This window comes from Pezoporus wallicus, unplaced genomic scaffold (assembly GCF_028554395.1).
Source record: "Pezoporus wallicus isolate ANWC-B61680 ecotype Strahan unplaced genomic scaffold, APGP_CSIRO_Pwel_v1 contig_3812, whole genome shotgun sequence".
Classification (NCBI taxonomy): Eukaryota; Metazoa; Chordata; class Aves; order Psittaciformes; family Psittacidae; genus Pezoporus; species Pezoporus wallicus.
In genome coordinates this window covers 31,633-49,754 of record NW_026639618.1, presented here as the reverse complement: position 1 = coordinate 49,754, position 18,122 = coordinate 31,633, and the positions used below count along the sequence as shown (strand labels likewise).

Here is an 18,122-nt window from a genome sequence, read left to right as displayed (position 1 = left end):
GATGACTAAAATTTGTTTAAGCAAAGAATGCATTTTCAACACCCCTCCCTTTTCCAGGAATAAAAATAATTCACTCTTTCAAAACATATCTGAAAAGAAAGAAAGCTGAACATACAAATAGAATAAACTATTTTTTCCTGCATGAAATTGAAGATGTGGTACATCCGGGTTTTACCCATGTAGCTGAATATAAACCAAAAATTATCTGTAGGCATTGTGTCTGTGACGATCTTGTCCTCCCACCACATGGTGTGGCGAAAAACTCAATAGGAAGAATTACTTCAACCTAGTGAGTTTAATCCAGTCCGATGATGAGGATTCAGTGAGCTGCACAGACAAGTAATTAAACTAATTAGAATGAATGTTTTTATAGTGTTGCTATTTCTTTCTTAAGAAATCTGTTGGGTTTTATTTCTCTATTGCAAACATGCAAGTACCCACCCTACGAGTAAACACACACTGATTAAAGGAGATGATTCTGACAGGGTACGTGACTCATCTTTGGAGCTCACTGCCATTGAAAGCCACTGATGGAGCGTGCTGGGCAGAGGTTCAGCCCCCCTGCAGGTGTTGAGAGTGTCTGATGGTGTATCTGGCTGTATCTTGCATGGGTGGTTCAAGCATCTCTACTCTGCTGTGGGGAGAGCCCACCTGGAGTACTGTGTCCAACTCTGGAATCCCCAGAACAGGAAAGATATGGACCTGTTGGAGAGGATCCAGGGGAGGACCACAAAAATGATCAGTGAGATTAAGCACCTCTCCTATGAGGACAGGATGACAGAGTTGGGGTTGTTCTGCCTGGAGAACAGAGGACTCTGGGGAGACTTTATTGTGGCCTTTCAGTTCTTAAGATGGGGAGAGACTTCTTAGCAGAGTCTGTTGAGGTAGGATGAGGGGTGATGGTTTTAGACTAAAAGAAGGGAGATTCAGGCTGGATGTGAGGAAGAAATTTTTTATAGTGAGGCACAGGTTGCCCAGAGAGGTGGTGGATGCCCCATCCCTGGGGACAGTCAAGGCCAGGCTGGATGTGGTTCTGGGCAACCTAATCTAGCTTAAGATGTCCCTGCTCGTTGCAGGGTGGTTGTACTAGATGACCTTTGAAGATCACTTCCCACCCAGACTTTTCTGTGATTCTGTGATCTTCTTGCTTGGAAGAAGTCAGTTTATATTTTTCCGTACCAAAGGAGGGAGCAAGATCGCAGGAGTTGCACCCATTACCTCCCTTTGGGTTTTGTGCATAGATGCCACTGGGAGTTTGGGTCCATTTCTATCCCTTAGCATCTGCATGTCAGGTGGAGAACACAAGCTGAGCTGTGTGTTCAGCAGACACCAGAGCAGGTGCCTTTAGCAGGAGCATGCAACTACAAGGAAAAAGGCTTTTACCAGGTTGCCCCAACTTCAGAAACCAGTGGGAGCTGCAGCCCTTGTGGCTGCCTGTGTGCCCCTTTTCATGTGCAGGCTGTGGGTTACCAGCCCTTGTCTGGGGGGAGAAGAAGGCACTGGCTGGGAAGAAAGGAAACCTGGAATTTTGTCCCCACCTTGGCACTCTGGTGCTCTCCCTCCTGCCTGTTGCATGCCCCATCCACTCTGACGTGTGCCCTCCTGTAGAGAGGACATCTCCTGCCTAACCTGAGGTTAAGGCCACTGTCTTGGCTGGGACAAATGATTGTTGCTACAATATAAATATATTTTTTTTAGGGCATGAAGCAGTCCAAGTAGATTATTCCATCATTTTTCCACTTAAAACACTAAAATCAGGTCTAATCCAGTTTTTAGCAACTAAACTTAAGCCTGCATTTAAAAAAGGGGAGGAAAAAAAAACCCAAGAAGCCAGTGATTGCAGATGAGTGCTTATAATAGAAAATTCACAGCACACAATGTTCAACTTCCCCTTTTCTGGGAAGTGGTTGGCCTCTTGCGCTCATAGGACACGCGGCACAGAAACCCCACCATATTGCCCGTGTCTTTAGCTGTGCAGTGAAGGTTTCAGTTCAGAAGAATAGCCTGTGAGTGGTATACTCCGAAATGCATCTCTTGTGTGGCACTGCCTAACACAGCCTGTTCTGGTAAAGTCTACAGAGGGATGGGGGCTTTTTTATTCCAGAATATCTATGTTTTCCGGAATAAGTTTCTTTATCCCTACACGGTGGTCACATTGCAGCTGAGCTGTTAATGTAAAGAGGCCACTTTCATGTGGATTGGCTTAGGCACACGGCTCTCCAGGGACTTCTACTACTGTTGGTGCTTTTGAAACCCTGTTTCATCCTCCCCTCAGCCCATCTCCACCAGAAACCCTCACTTTTGTTTTATCTATGTGTTGTTGCAGTGACGGTGCTGTAGGGGTGCAAGGCAGAGGTGGGATGTGTGCTGGGTTTGTTTCTGCCCCCATTCAGATGTGTTGACATGGGGTTTCACAGGACCCATGGTTGAGGGAGCCAGGAATCCTGGAGGCAGTTTGATTTGTTGATTGCCTTCAAAAGGTGTGAGCCTCTGGTCCTTAATAAGAAAAATGATGAATTGCTGCTTCTCTGTAGGCAAAAATTCATGGCCAGGGCTCCCTGCTAGTAACATCTACGTGGGTTTGTTGGTTTTATTTTCTAATTAAAAATGTCTACACTGACCTACGTGGAAATGTATGGGAATTTCAAATTTTTTTTTACATGTCTGCAAAGATTATTGCTGTCACGACCTGTATACCTCCCCATTAGCTGTGTTTTATTCAGCTTACAAGGACCTGCGGAAGTGTTGGCACTCTAGGCTGCTCTCACTTAAATACTGTTTTAAAAGCTCTGCTCTAGTTCACAGAACCTGCCTTTCTGTGGTTTTCTTCTGTAAATCGTTAGAGTCCTGATCCACCACGCAGGAATTATTTGCCCTGGTTTGCTTCTGCTTATTCTCCTGCATATAATTAAGCAATGTTTTTAAAGTGTTTTATCGCAGTGGAGAGCAACAGCACTTTTTTTGCTGTGCCAGCTGATGTGCTTTTTGATATTACTGAAGCAGCTGCATGCTAAAAACAGTTGTAAGGAAGGAAAAACATTACCCTAGGCATGTGCCTTTTTTGCACCATGAAATGCATATCTCACCTCTCATCCTTGGGTTTGTAGAATAGTATTGCTGTGATGTTAATGAATGTGAGTTCAGCATCTGCGATATGGAGCAGGATGAGAGCTGTGCTCTGTGCTGCATGTGTTCGCATTGCTGCAGCCTACATGGGTGAAGAGTAGATGGTTGTGTGGGGGTTATGATGCTGTCAAGTAACATCAATTAATTTCTGCTTTGCTCTAAACTCTAAGGACATTACTTCTGGGCAGCTGCTTGGGTTGGAATCAAGTGTTAAATGCAGAGATGCTCATAGGGGGACACGCTTTTGAGGCCTGGGGAGAGCCAGGGACCTGCAAGCTTGTAAGGTCACCAAAGGGAGAGGACCGTTGAAAGTAGCCAGCAATGAACACAGTGGGGTTCACCCTGGTGTGGATGGTCACGCGTCCTGGAGGGGGTGGCACATTCTTCAACTCAAGAAAGAAGTGGTGCAGTGGTGTCTTTGCTTTAAGAAGCAACCTGCAGTGTTTGCAAGGCGGTGGGCACCAGGGCCTGACTGGCATCCAAGGGCGCAGCATGGTATCTGTGTTGAGGTTTGCCGAGATCCATTTACTGCATGATGAAGTGGGATAACATCCCAAAAAAAGAAAAAACAGGGACCGAAAGACATGTGTCTGACAAGTCCTTGCTGGTGAGCTGTGGTTGGTGCTGTGCTGAGCTCCTCCTCTGTTACACCCTCAAGCTCGAGGAAGGTGCATGGGAAAGCTGTAAAGAGAAGTTTGTACCTTTGTGATATTAAACATAATGTTCAGACATGGGGAAGGGTTTCTGAGGGACAGGGGTGTGTGAAATCACAAGGGTGTCATTTGCTGTTGCTTGTCTGGTGTGGCAGAGAGGATGCTGCTCATGGGGACTTGAGCTCCTAAGCAGTAAAAGCAATAAAATGCTTCCACCCTCTTTAAACATCACCTGGTCCTTGCACATGAGCCCCCTGTATTTCTGCACTTAGTTGCAGGTATCCCTGTGGCGGTGGTTGATGTATTGGCAAAGCACACAAGTGTCACTAGAGAGGTTTCCTTTCTGTTTTGTTTGTTTATGAATAATAAGGCAAGGTGTATCTGTGAAAAGGAAAGATCCATTTGCACTGGGTGAGGATTCAACCTGTTCCAGCCTCTCTGGTATTACTTTCTTCCAGCCATTGGCTGAAGCAAGATGCAGCATGAAGTGGTGATAGTTCTGGCGTGCTTTTCCTTTTCTGCCAAAATTAAGGTTTTCCCTGCTTTTTAATGTGATGTTTCTTCAAATTTGGTTGTCTTTGGACAGCCTTTCTCAGACTCACTCATGTTTTTGGGCTACGAGAGGAGACAGACAGCATCTCACCCTGTCTCTCCACTGCCCTACCACTTCCCTAGCCACAGCTTGCAGGGTTTTGGCCAATGCTTTGTGTGGCCGGGGCTGCGTCCCAGCTGCCATGGAAAATTCCTGTTCTGACACCACCACGGAGGAGCCCGTGTGGGACCAGCTCTGCAGAAAGGGAGCTCAGTCTCTACCCAAATATTTGCTTTTGGGGCTGTGAGTGGTATAAAACTAGCTATATGTGCAAGGGGAGGGTGGGAAAGTGAAAAGATTTCAATGCTCAGCAAGAGAGAGGTTTGTGATTTATTTTTCCACCCCTTTGTTTAAACTCTACAGTTATCTTTCGCTGCTGAAAGGTGGCATTGCTACACAGGCAAACATTTCCAGTGCCTAAAAGCATGGTTTGTTTTCCCTGTGTGGTTCTCCCCCGTCTGAGGCCAAGCAACCAGCTACCAGCCTGGTGCCTCCTCAGTTGTGCACAGATTTGCCAAATAAGGTCCCGCTTCATTCTCACATCAGATGCTATGGAGCCGTTTTCACAGGGGTTCGAAAGATCAGAGGGCTGTGGCTGGGTTATGTAGTTAATTGAACAGGTTTCACAAATTAAACCAGAGGAGGGCCTCGCTCGTAACTGCTGTGGTACATTTTGGGGGAAATAGGTATAAAACAACACGCAGCCTCTGACCTGTATGCTCATGTCCCAGGTGGCTTTACTGAAGCAAATCAAATCAAAAGCTCTTGTTCCTGCACACGGGCTCTCTGTGGTTTGGTTTGGACCTTGTTCACAATGGCAGCTGCCTGCTTAGAGCTGAGCACTTCTGGTTTTCAGCTGGTTGCCCTTTACTGCTTTGTGTGTTCATTTAAAAAATCAAATCCAAAAATGAGGTGGTTTGATTTTTTTCAACCTCTCACAGTGTGGCAAAACCAGCCAAAGCAGCAGGTGAGCTGGAGGGGTGAGGGCTGCCTTCCTTCTCTATGTCTGGCAGGACTGGCTGCATCTCTGCACCCCATGCCTGTGGTCACCCTGCAGTGGCAGCAACCCAAAAAGGAGGTCAATTGTCCAGGGCCCTGTCTATAACAACACATAAAGAGTGAACCAGGCCAGCTGTAAGGGTGGATGTTGACCTGTCCATAGTGCAGCCCTGTTCATTGAGCATCAGATGTGAATTTTGCCTCTCAAAAGGATGGGTGTGCTGTGGGTATGGCTCAGGTGATGATGGGTAGCTTGGGTTCCCATTAGGATGCACTGATTGCCAAGCCTTGGCTGTTGCTGAGGGGTATTTTCTCTCCCCTATGCAAACTTTGGTAGCCATCACTAGCTGCAGGAACAGCCATCTACAGGTGAAGTGGTATCACTTTGGTTCAGAATTCTTATCAGGAACAACACCATATATCTAAAGCTGTCTGCTGGGGCTTTGATGTTCTGGCGAGTGGCTCATGTTTAAAACCTGTGAGATGCTCCTGCTGCTCTCTGATGTCCTCAGATGAAACGTGGCAGCCCCTGCAAACATACGTACGTGATGTGACTCTGAGAAATGTGTCAATGGGGGGTGGTCCATCCTCCTTAGCAACTGTGCATTGATTTGTCCCAAATGACATCCTTACCGAGGTCCTGAAGGGGACATGGGTTGGAGGTCCTAATACGCTCTCCTTGCTCATGCAGGTGTTGGCTCTTATCTCTTTCATGACACAGATTGAAGGGACAAAGTCTGTGGCTGCTCATGAGCTCCCCAAACTGTACATCTTGGACCGAAACGCATTTGGGTTTGTTACTGGCCTCCAAAAAGAAGCATTTGACTTGGGCTTGATTTCTGCGGTGGGCAGTGATTCTCATGTGGCAGAAAAACTATGCAAAGTGTAGGGTTAGCAAACCCGCAATTAGGTGTGCAGAAAACTGCCCTGTGGAGTAGAAGATGGAAGAGAAGCAACAGTCTGACAATTTTCTAGTAAAACTATAGCAGGGAGCGTTTTTCATCTGTCCGCCCATTGATACAAGTTTTGGGTGGACCTTCACTCTTCTTCCTTACCAGAGCATCCTTGGTTGGGGCTGATCCTCATGTGCTCATGAGAGGTGGGAGCTCAGCACAGCAATTTAGTGCAGCAGGGAGCTTACTGGCCTTCCAGAGACTGTGGAATTGAATGTTAGTCTGCCTCTTAGGAAACCTATGATTGATTCAGAGTTGTAACCTAGATGTTTCTCATTCTCCCCTCTTTCTCTTCCATCCCATTCCTTTCTGGTTTTGTTCTTGGTGCTTTCTTCCTTTGTGTGTGGGGATATTCAGTGAAATATAAATCAGCCTTGCTCTGCCTTTGATGTCTTTTGAATTTTCTTCCTTTTGCTGATGTTGCCACATGAATTTTGCAGAAGGTCACACATCAGAAAGGCAGCAGACCATTGGGTACAGCTGCATGGCTTGGGAGGGAGAGCAATCAGCAGAGGAGCATCCCAGGAGATGTGGCTCCATCCCCATCTGCACCACCCTGTCCCCAGGCACTGCCTTGCACCTCTCTTCCCTCATCTATGAAAGTCAGTGTTGTAAACGCAGTGGGATCTGAAGGACAGAGTGTGAGGTGACCTGGTTGCCTTCACCCTGCTTCTGGAGCAGCCAGGCTTACAGAGCCCATTCTGCCTCTTCTCTCATCTTTTGGCGTGTTTCAGCTAAATTAGGCACAAAGGAAAAAAGCTTCAAAGATGATTAATTTTCTGCAAGTATCGTTAAAACGGGTGGCCAGGAAGGCAGGTATTTGGACAGTTTCGTGTTTGCCTCTCATTTCTGACTGCATCTGCAGTGGGTTGCTGCAAGCCACAGATCACAGCCAAAATACTCTGCCAGAAGGTGGTTGTGAGAGGAAGTAGAAGGGAAGTTTGAAGGAATACAGGGAAATAATAGAGAATATTCAGTGTGATCTAGTTTAAAGATCAGTCAGCACAACTCTGTAGAAAACCAGGCATCATTTCTTCCATCATTCATCTGCTTGTTTATTATTAAAAGGGAGAAGGGAAAAAGGAAACGAGAGAGGTTACATGGGCTCAGAGGTATGCTGATGCTTAGAGGAATAACAATGACAATGTTGGTGATCCCAGGTTAAAGGGAAATGTCACTGTGTTTTCCTGAGTGAGGCAGCCCCATCCCTGTTTCACAGAGCTGAGCAAAGATACTCTGTTCCCAGGGAAGAACCTTTAAAGGCACCCTTGAAAGTTAACTACATGCTCCAGCGCTTCACCAAATCAGGGTGAGCGTGTGGGAGCATCCCTCGTCTCTGTCAGGCAATGGTGGCTGTGAACACAGCACTGTGTGGCTATGCTGGGGTATCCACAATATAACAAATAGCACCTCTGCACAGCGTCCGCTCTGTGGTGCACACTTACTGTTTCACAAGGTACTTCATAGAGAACTTGTATAGGAAGTTCTTAGTGCATGGAGAATTGCTTCACGCTGGGTTTTATGTACATCAGACTGGAAGCTGCCATCCAGGCTCTTGTCCTCAGCTGGAGCTGCTTCCTCTGGCAGTGCATCATGAGGTTCCATATGTACAGGAGTGGTGTGATCTGTGATGGGGAGAGGGGCGGAAACGTGCTCTGGAGACCTGCAAAGTATTCATCAGCTGCAGAAGTTAGTGGCTGCTTTCACAGTGACTATTTCTGGCTCTCGTGCCAGTGCACAAGGAGAGGGGTAGGTTCAGGGACAGCGCTGAGGTGGCTGTAAACTGCAAATGTTGGATGTGTCCAGATGTGATTGCAGTGGGATTTTATGTCATTTGATCTTTGTGTCTGCTGGGTACTGGATGCATTTAATCATTTACAGGCTTCACAATGAGAAAATCTTTGGTTAGACATGAGAGGATAGAATCACAGAGTGGTTGGGGTTGGAAGGGGCATTTAAAGATCATCTAGTCCATGCCCTTGCCCTGGGCTGGAGCATCTTTCATTAGATCTCTAGCTCAGATTCTCCATTTAATGCACTTCCACAAAAAACAGTGCAGGTCTTACCTTTTGTTTTTCCCCCAGTTAATGAAACTGTTTTGACAACTAAATTCCCTTCCTTCCCTCCACCCACTCCTGGTGAGCAGAGATGGATCCTGAAACAGCTAGTGCAGTTTTTTTCTTTGTGGTGGTTCTGATATTGATCTCAGATCCTTTTACAAATGTTTTTCAGAATTGTTGCAGTTGGGAGCTTCCAAAACCATCTCAGGGCATAAATCATGCTTAAAATTGATTTGTTTTAATTCTGTAGGGAGTGAAGGGCACAGTTTGGTCTTGCTGAGAATATCAAGAGGGTTACAGGCAGACACCCTGTTTAAAAGGTATCTAAGGGCTTCTGTGACCTTTGCTAGCTACCTCTGTCAATACTGAGTGGAAAGTGGTGTTTTAAGGAAGCCTTAGTTCAAGAAAAGGCTTGATAGGGCTCATAGATGTGCTGCAATTTCTCTGAACCCACTTCTCATCAAGACAGAGCTTTGAAAGTGTTGATTTGCATTAAATCTTTTTTTCTGCCTTTACTTTTACAACTGAGGCAGGCCCTATAGCTTTATTTAGAAATCACCCATCATTAGTAACCACAATCATTTAGCAGACATATTTACAAGGTAAGTGACAGTGGGAAGTAATTAAGTTTAATATAAATCACACTCAATTTAAAATGTGCAGGCTTCAAAATAATAATTAATAGAAACTGTGGGTTCTATAAAAAGATGTAGTATTTATAGCAGCATCTTCTTGCTTTTCCAGCGAAACACATTGAGTGGAGCTTAAAATCCCCTGTCTGTTCATCTTACTTGTTTCAAAGCCATTTTCTTCCTGTGGCGCACTTCATTGCAAATTACCCACTGCTTTTATTCTTTGTGGGGAGATTTTTAACTCTTAAGTTGATAATGGGGCAAGAAGAATTCAGCGTTGTCCAAAATGGGCTTTGTAAATGGACATACCCTGAACTGTGGCTTTCTGCTGAATCTGTGGTTTATTGCTTAGTGCCTGATGCTGTGTGCTTTGTTTTGCAGGTGTCATGCAGCTGACAGGTCTACTGGAGGAGCTGATGGTCACAGCCGGGACAGAAAGTCTTCATTAAGTAAAACAGAGTAAAATAATCAAGGAAAGTTGGAGCTGTTTGCAAGGTCTGTTGAGTTTTGACAGCTTACCCTGTCAAAAAAGCCATCATCTGGGACGTCAGTGTGCTGCCAGCAGCTGTGATGGCTAGCAAGAGAAAATCAACAACTCCCTGCATGGTGCGAACTTCGGAAGTCATGGAGCAGGAAGGCGCTGAAGGCGTGGAGGTTCCTAAAGAGAAGGAGTCTGGTGCACCGCAGCAGGACTCCCAAAAGAACTGGCCTTCAGAAAGCTCAGTCAAAGACTGCGAAGTGGTCGAGGCAAAGCCCCCAGCTGAAAGTCAATCCAAGAAGCCCCAGGGTGGTTATGAGTGTAAATACTGCCCTTACTCAACACAAAACTTAAATGAATTTACAGAGCATGTTGACACTCAGCATCCAAATGTCATTCTGAACCCCCTGTATGTCTGTGCTGAGTGCAACTTCACAACCAAAAAATACGATTCTTTATCTGACCACAACACAAAATACCACCCGGGAGAGACTAACTTCAAACTGAAATTAATTAAGCGCAATAATCAGACTGTTTTAGAGCAGTCTATTGAGACCACTGCTAACGATGTCACTGTCACAAGCGGTGGGCTAGAAACTGCAGAGTGTGATGATTCACTTCATGGGGGAATTAGTGCAAATAAAACACCAATGATGAAACTGGGAAAGCCTAAAGGGGAAACCAAGAAGGGACCCAAAAAGCCAGAAGAGGGAGTTACGGAAAACCACGTGGATGGCACTCTCCCCCGTATCATAACTGAAGCCACTGAAGCTATTGCTTGTATAAATGGAGACCTTCTCCATGATGTGTTAGCCCATGTTATGCCCTCTGTACAGCTGCCACCAAATATTAACCTTGTCCCCAAGGTCCCGGTACCTCTGAACAGTACCAAATACAACTCTGCACTGGACACTAATGCGACCATGATCAACTCCTTTAATAAATTTCCTTACCCAACACAAGCAGAATTGTCATGGTTGACAGCAGCATCAAAACATCCCGAAGAACAAATCCGAATCTGGTTTGCCACGCAACGTTTGAAGCATGGTATAAGTTGGTCTCCTGAAGAAGTGGAGGAGGCAAGAAAGAAGATGTTCAATGGTACTATCCAGGCAGTCCCCCAAACCATCACCGTCCTGCCAGCTCCTTTGACAACTGCAAAAATGCCCCAGCCCATCATCCAGACAGCTTTGCCTTGTCAGATACTGGGCCAAACTGGTCTGGTTTTGACTCCTGTGTCAAATGGTTCAACTGTTTCCTGTTCACCGATTACGCTTGCTGTTGCCCCAAACCAGGGGCAGAAGAGGGCAATGCAGACGTTATCAAGTGCCCCAGAGGCCAAGCGTCCTCACGTGGTTCAGGTGCCCGAGATGCCTGCCAAGCTGACTGCTGTACCACTGACGCCAGCCAGTGAGCGAAAGAAGACGAAGGAGCAGATAGCAGAGCTGAAGGCCAGTTTCATGGCAAGCCAGTTTCCCGACGATACGGAAGTCTACCGGCTGATAGAAGCAACAGGTCTCTCCAGGAGCGAGATCAAGAAGTGGTTCAGTGACCATAGGTACAGAAGTCAGAGGGGTATTGTGCACATCCCTGGCGATGCTTTAGGGAAGGATCAAATAGCACCTCCAGCTGGTCGACACAGCCGCTCATTTCACCCATACACAGATTTTGCTCCTCAGAGATTCAAAGAGAAAACCCAAGAGCAGCTTAGAGCCCTTGAGGAGAGCTTCCTAAGATGCTCTTTTCCTACCCAAGGAGAATTGGACAGGCTTCGAGTAGAAACTAAGCTGAGTAGGAGGGAGATAGATTCATGGTTCTCTGAGCGGAGAAAGATAAGGGACAGCATGGAGCAAGCTGTCTTGGACTCAATGGGATCATATAGAAAAATGAAGGAGCAAGGAACTCCCAATGGTGCAATAAGCCAAGCAGAACTGCTGAGTAGCTCTCAGCTCCCTGGTGCTTTATCCGGATCCTCCACCACACTGAAGAAAACTCAAGAGCAGAGTCATCTACTGAAAAGCACATTCGCAAGGACCCAGTGGCCGTCGCCCCAGGAGTATGACCAGTTAGCATCTCAAACCGGGCTCACAAGAACTGAAATTGTTCGCTGGTTCAAGGAAAACCGGTCTTCACTAAGAACAGGGTCACTTAAATGGATAGACCAGTACCAGAAGCAGTACGTTGTTGATGGTCATAACGAGCAAAGCCAGAAAAAGGGCTCAAAACACATAGAGAGTGCAAAGAATGGTAACGAAGTGTCTCGGCAGTATTACCAGGAGCATAAAAAGCTGAATGAAGAGAATGGGGGTAAACCAGTGGTGAGAGCAAAAAGAGACTGCGAACCACTGAAAGACTCTTTGTTGGGGAATCAAGCAGAGGGAATAGACAAGCTGGAGTGCAACAGCCACGACGGCCACGGCAGCGAGGAGAACGAAGAACCAGCGGAGGTCAACTGGGTGGAGGTGACGGTGGGTGAGGATGATGCTGCATCGGACTGTACGGACAGCTGGAGCCAAACGGCACCCGAGGGCCAGGCAGAGCTGGGGGACTTTGACTCTGAAAGTATATCTGGAGAAAATGCCCACGTATAGACAGGTAATGCTGATGGTGCCCTGTTTCTCTGAGCCTGCCTCTGTCTGGGTGTGCTTCCAGCATCCTGTAGTCCCTCTTCAGTATAAATCCCTGGAGCCCATCCCTGCCGGATCCTTGTGCCTGCTGGATGCCTGAACAAAAGGGAGACCCATCCTGCTTGTAAATTAAAGCAACTGCATGGTAGGGGAGGGGTTAGTGCTGTTTGCCTTGTTTCTTGTTTCCTTGTGGGTCAAGCCCTGTATAAGGGAGATCTTTTATTTCTTTTTTCCAATAAGTGATTAAACATTAAATGTTCTGCCTTTGATTGACCTATGTAACCTCTGCAGCACTTGATGTACAACATGCTGGCTGAGCCACACAAAGAAATAGTGGCACTGGTTGCTAATAGCCCCCTTGCTAAAAGGTCATTGATCTGTGAATAGAGGCTGTGCCTGGTTTTGCACCTCAGGTCCTTCCTTTGCAGCATCCTGCCCTGCTCAGAATAAAAGGTCGCTAGGGGAAGGGCTTAGGATGGAGATGCTTCTTTATGCATTAGCAAGGAAAAACAGTGTGCTGTCCTCCTCTTGCAGGTGAGAACTGTCTCTGACCTTGCTTTGTTCTGCTTGCTCACTCCAGAGGCTTAGGAAATGCCCCAGACTAAGCTGTGTGGGTGTTTTAGCAGTTCCTTCTCACATGACCTTGAATTTAAAAGCAAGATGCAGGGCTTTTCTTTAAGGGTGTTTTATACAGTTTTTCACAGTGTGAAAGGACGTGTTATTTGGGGACCTGAATCCTGTTTCTGATCGCAGTTGCACAGGTATAAATCTGGAGCAACCACCGTCAGCATTTCTTGAGTTGCATGTTGAATTGAGTCCACTGGAGCCTGTAACAGTTTGCGCTCAGTGTAACTGAGTCTGTCTTTCCCAGACTGGAGTCTCTTTAAGCTAGAATGTACCATACAGAAAGCTCAACTCCTGTATTAACAACCACAGTGAGAGAACACCTATTTTAGAAAGAGATTGTAGTTTTCTGGTGTCTAAGAAGTATAATATACTTCAGCATTTCTTAAGTAATAATTGATTTTTTTGGGGGGGGGAAGCTAGGACTGGTAGAAGTCCCTCTTGCACTGAAGACTTTTACTATTGCAGCAGGCAGTACTTGAACTGACTGCAACTATGTGTTGCAGAGGTGTAGTTTTTCTTAGCAAGCCCTGCTGGCTAGCATAGAGACCTCCACTTTCTCCTGGTGTAGTATTTGTCCGGAAGTTTCCTGGACGTTTTCTTCGAGTTGAAGAGGAATACTCTGCATTGGTTTTATTTTGAACTATGTGTTGTGGTGTCTGATCTGAGAAATCACAGTGTTTGTATCACAAAGTATCTTGCAGAATCTTAAAGCTCCAGACTGCAATGCAAGGTTCTGTTATGCTTGCAGAAGTTGGTAATTAAGTGTGTGAGGAGCAGGTTGTGTTACCTGTGCTGCAAAGGCAGAGATTAAAGGAGGAAGGAGATGGAAACATCAGCCAGCAGCACGCTGGGGTGCCGCTGTTGCGCAGCCACATAAGAAAGGAGAGGCAGGATCTGATCTGCCTTTCAAAATGAAATGCATGATGAATACGTGCATTGTGGGATTCTTTTTTTCCATGGTTGTTAAATCCAGATCATTTCCCCCTTCCAGCTGTGGGAATGGGGAGCAGGGCAGAAGAGGGGGCTTGCCTGAAACCACTATTTCTTACAAACCTCTTGTACCATGAAACCAAGCTCTGCAGCAACTCTCTTCCAGCAGTGTGGGTTTGGTGTCTGCAGTTTCATCCTTGCAAACAGTGTAGGGTCCATTGGAGTGAACCTCCTGCCTCTGTGCCCTGACACAGAAGCTCTTCATAAAGCTCCAGGGCTGTGGAGGTGCTCAGGTGTTGTCAGAGAGGAATTTTAATAAGAACTTTGATCTCGGTTAAACTTCTGCTGGCTTATTCTTTTGATGAGGAGCTTTCCAGTGCCTGGTTGTAAAGTACACCACCTGAGAAGAGACACACTGGAGCAGCGCATCCGCAGCCCAGACCATGCAGGGAGATCAGAGGACCAGTTTGTTGTCTGCTGTTTGCCAGGGGACTTGACGAAAGCCCAAAGTCTTTTTTCTCTTTCATTTGTCTTTATTCTCCCTCTAAATCTCAGCCCCCTTACACAAGCGCCTCCGGTGCCCTCTTGAAGGCATTGTCGCAAGCACTGTGACACAAAAGCACCCCATGCTGATGGGACACATGGAAAAATCCCAGCTACTGGTTCCTTTTTCCTTCAGGATAAGCTTTCACTCTTACCTTCGCAAAGCCTCTCTCATGTAAGTTTTAGCTAAAACTTTGGTGTTAAATTAACAAGATGTTATCTTAGGTGACATCCAGAGTATGACTCCAGAGCAAAGACTGCATAAGGCCTGACAGAGAGCTTATTTTTGCCTGTTGTTGTATAAAAATCTGATTTTTTTCTTTTCCTAACATCATGCTTTTCCATACCTTAGAGGGCTCCCATTGTTCTGGTCACACGTAGGAGGTGGACTGGAGAGCTGATAAGGGATTTCTCCTCCTCTTGATTCTCACACCGCCACAGTCATACCTGAAATGTTCACTGCTGAACCCTACATTAGTCAGAGCCCTCCTTTGATATTCATAGTGTTGCTAGTTTCTTAGTTGTATGTAGTTTAAAGTGAACGTTTTTTGGTGATCGATCTCCATACTCCTGTTGTTGGCTGAATCTGTGTGTGGCTTCTGTAAAACCGGAGCTATTCCAGACCATGTTGGTCACTCTCTGCTATGGTGCGTAGCTTTAGGAGTGTCAGAAACTCATCAGGGAGTATCTGTGTTACAGCCTAGACAGACTTAGGCCTTAGGAAACTTGAGTTTCTTCGGAACTGATCTGTGTTCAGATGTATTGCATACTAGCTGAGCCATGGGCATAAATAGTGAAGCTAGTGGGAGCTTCATGAGTGCTTGGCCTTGGTGAGAGCAGGATTCGCATCAGGCTCTGAAATACCATCCCTAGGCTAAGAAAGAGCTCTGTTATTGAGTACATACCCGAAGCTTTTGGCAGAACTGGATTTATTCCATGGAGCAGGTCGGGTTTCCTGAGCAGTGAGGCTGGGAGACCTGTTCCCATAGGGTATCAGGGCCTTCAAGACTCTGGGTGGCTGCTGTAGGGTGCACTAAAGCCATCACTGAAGATGCTCCAGATGAAGCCTTGCATTTCTCTTGCAACTACTCTGTCAAGAGCGTGCTTTAGTTTTCTTTCCATCAGTAGAGATATTTTGCCTTCCAACAGCCTGGGTCAAAGTTAGATTTCTTGTCCTCATTTGTACAAGCTTGACAAACAGTAACTGATCCTAAATTAAATACAGCAAATTGCAGCTCAGACATGAGAACGGGGCCAGAGCATGCTGGAGTGGTTGGCAGCTACCGCTGGCTTTCTTCACAGCATTGTCTCCCTGTGGGGTTTTCCCAAGGTCAGTGTTTCCTCAGCCCAGAGCTTTTGTTCTGTTTCTCAGAAGCATACTTCTTATTGTCCCCATCATCTCCTTCTCTGCCATCAACTTTCTTTTTTAGAGTTATCTCATGATCTCCACTTATGAGCCCAAACCCTGCAAGATGTAGGCACCAAAGTTGGTGGCTCACGGTGGAGCAAGGTAGGTGGATACCCTAAAAGATGCATGCCCTGGCTTTCAATGGCTGTGACCACTGTTCTGTGGAGATGTGCCAATGGAAAACCATGTCTGGGAGCTGCCCACCAGAAAAAGGAGTCCAAAGGAAGTCACCCCTTGCTTCTGCTGTGTGAGTGTACACTGGCATGTACTGGGCATCAGAAGTGGTCTGGGTCCTTGGTGTCTTCAGCCTGTTCTATATCACTGTAGGAGCTGAGATCCTTGTGTTCCTTGTTGTCTGAAACTGGTAAAAGTGAACAGAACTGGGGTTTACCTCCTTTTCTGTCCAATTTCCCATTTTTCTTCTGGTTTAGAGTTTCAACCATAAGGCTAGCTGTAGTGCCAGTAGGTTGTGGTGGGCTCCAAGGTTCCATCCTGAGGTCATAGTGTGATTGACCAGTGGTTTCTGTGGAACTGTGGTCACCCTAAAGAATCTCAGGAAGTGAGGCCGAAGTATGGAGGACTTCTACAGAGCTTGACTCTATTGCTTTCTGCATTGCAAGTGCCAGGCAGAGCTCACTGCTTTTGTGGGAATAACAGACCTGGTAGCAACAATCATAAAAGGTGTGAAATAACAAGTTAGCTCAGGTCTCGGTAGGCACTGCTGCAGGATGGGTGAGGAGAAGGGTGCAGGAAAGCCAGCTTGCCCTGAGTGCAGCTCCAGTCTGAGTGCGTGCTTGCACTTGAACTTTTACACCTCAATGGGGAAAATCATAATGGCTGACAGAGCCCTTGCTCTGTGCTGGGAACTGGGGATAAGTGTAGGTAGGTGTGTCTTTAAAGGTTGTTTTGGGGGTGTTCATTTTTTAGTCTCCAGTCCATGGTGCAGCCTTTATGTCGATGCAGGAGTTGCAGCGGAGCCAGGGACCTGCTCTGCGGGGTACAAGCACATGCAGTTTTTTCCATTGTCTTGCAGTTTGTTGAATTATTTTCTAAAACCATGGAAAAGTATTTAATGAGAGGATTTTATTGGGGGAAGAAGACCTGAGGTCTTCTTACCTTTGGTTGCATCCATTCTGTGGTTGCAAAGTAGCTGCCCCAATCCATGTGCGCATCGTCTTTGAGCAACATGAGTGAGGGTCTGCCCAGGGTATGTAGTAGTGAGGGCTCAGCAGAGTCAAGGGGTGTATGTGCCTGTCAGAAATCTATAGGGGGTTATTAGCTGGATTACTTACAGGAGTAGATCCAGCACCTTACTGCAGCATCGTGCTGTGATAGGGATAGGTTTCAGGGTACAGGGCTATTGCCTGGGCAGGGATGTAAACTGGACGCTGTATTTCATTGACAGCTCAAGTACTTGTTCATAGTGCCTTCAAAAATAATACGCTGTTTTTATACTTTTTGCAGGGGTACTCCTCAGCTGCACTGTCCTCATGATGAAGGGGAAATGCTGTCTGAAAATAGAAGAAAACTCTATTTTCCTGCCTGGGGTGAGGTAGCGTGTTGCGACTCCAAGTCTCAAACCCTGCTTGTGGAGGCACAGTGAGAAATACTCTTATAGAGCATCATTCTGGGGTCGTTTATAGTGCCAAAGTCCTACTACTGCATTAAAAAAGCAAAGAAAGAAAGAAAGAGAAAAGGGTCCTTGTACATAAGTTTCTCCTTTGCTTTTCTCCCGCCCACTTTCCTGCCGAGCCTCTTCCTCTGCTGGACCAGATTTGTACAATGTGGAGATTTTGTTAACTTTTTAATAGGTGCAAGTTATTCTTGCATATAATGCCACTGCAAAATTCGGGGTTGGGTTGGGGGAGGGAAGTATCTTTTGTGGGGAAGGGAGAGGAGATTTCTTTTTTCCTAAAGTGTTTTAAGACAGAGTTTTGGAGTCCTGTTGGTGCGGATCAGCATCTGAGCCCAGATCCCCAGCCCAGTTTACATTTCAGCCCACTTAAACGTGTTATGGGGTTGGGGAGGGTCCTTCTGGAGTGGTTGGTATTTGGGCTTTTTCTCTTGTTGTTTTGACTTATTTTGTTTTATGGCCACCAGCTACTGGTTAAGTATTTAAATCTCTTGCTTTTCCATGCTCCTACAAGGCGAATCTTTTCTCGCTCCCATATTACACAAGCCAGCCCCAGCTGTGGGTCTCTGAAGATTTGGCTAGGATGCCTTTTTTGTTTGGGTTTTTTTTAGCACTTTTTGTTCAAAAACACAGTACAGCCCCCAGAGGGGTTGCAGCGAGGAAATTAAGATGCTTCATGATCTGAACTTGGTTTGTGTTTCTTTGGCTGGTACAATGATGGATGCCGTAGGCAGCAGCCTGCCCTCCAGCTTTAGATGTTGTAGCGCACAAAGATGTTTTTGATTAACCCTCGCCACTAAATTTTTAGGTCAATCCTAGGTTCCCGAGTGCACTTTTCCTACCAATACTGCTACTTTGGGC

At 46.2% G+C, this 18,122-nt stretch overlaps 1 protein-coding gene across 4 annotated transcripts in view; it reads left to right on the top strand.

Annotated features, from left to right (window-relative positions):
* Positions 1-17,798, top strand: part of ZHX2 (zinc fingers and homeoboxes 2) — a 75,017-nt gene extending 57,219 nt beyond the window's left edge. For all 4 annotated transcript variants that reach the window (XM_057415268.1, XM_057415265.1, XM_057415267.1 and 1 more), the window contains 2 exons: positions 9,397-12,088; positions 17,093-17,798. In XM_057415268.1, the coding sequence (XP_057271251.1) occupies positions 9,586-12,084 (2,499 nt within the window). In that variant the 5' untranslated portion in view covers positions 9,397-9,585 and the 3' untranslated portion in view covers positions 12,085-12,088; positions 17,093-17,798. The remainder of the gene's footprint in view (positions 1-9,396; positions 12,089-17,092) is intronic.
* The last annotated feature ends 324 nt before the right edge of the window (positions 17,799-18,122 follow it).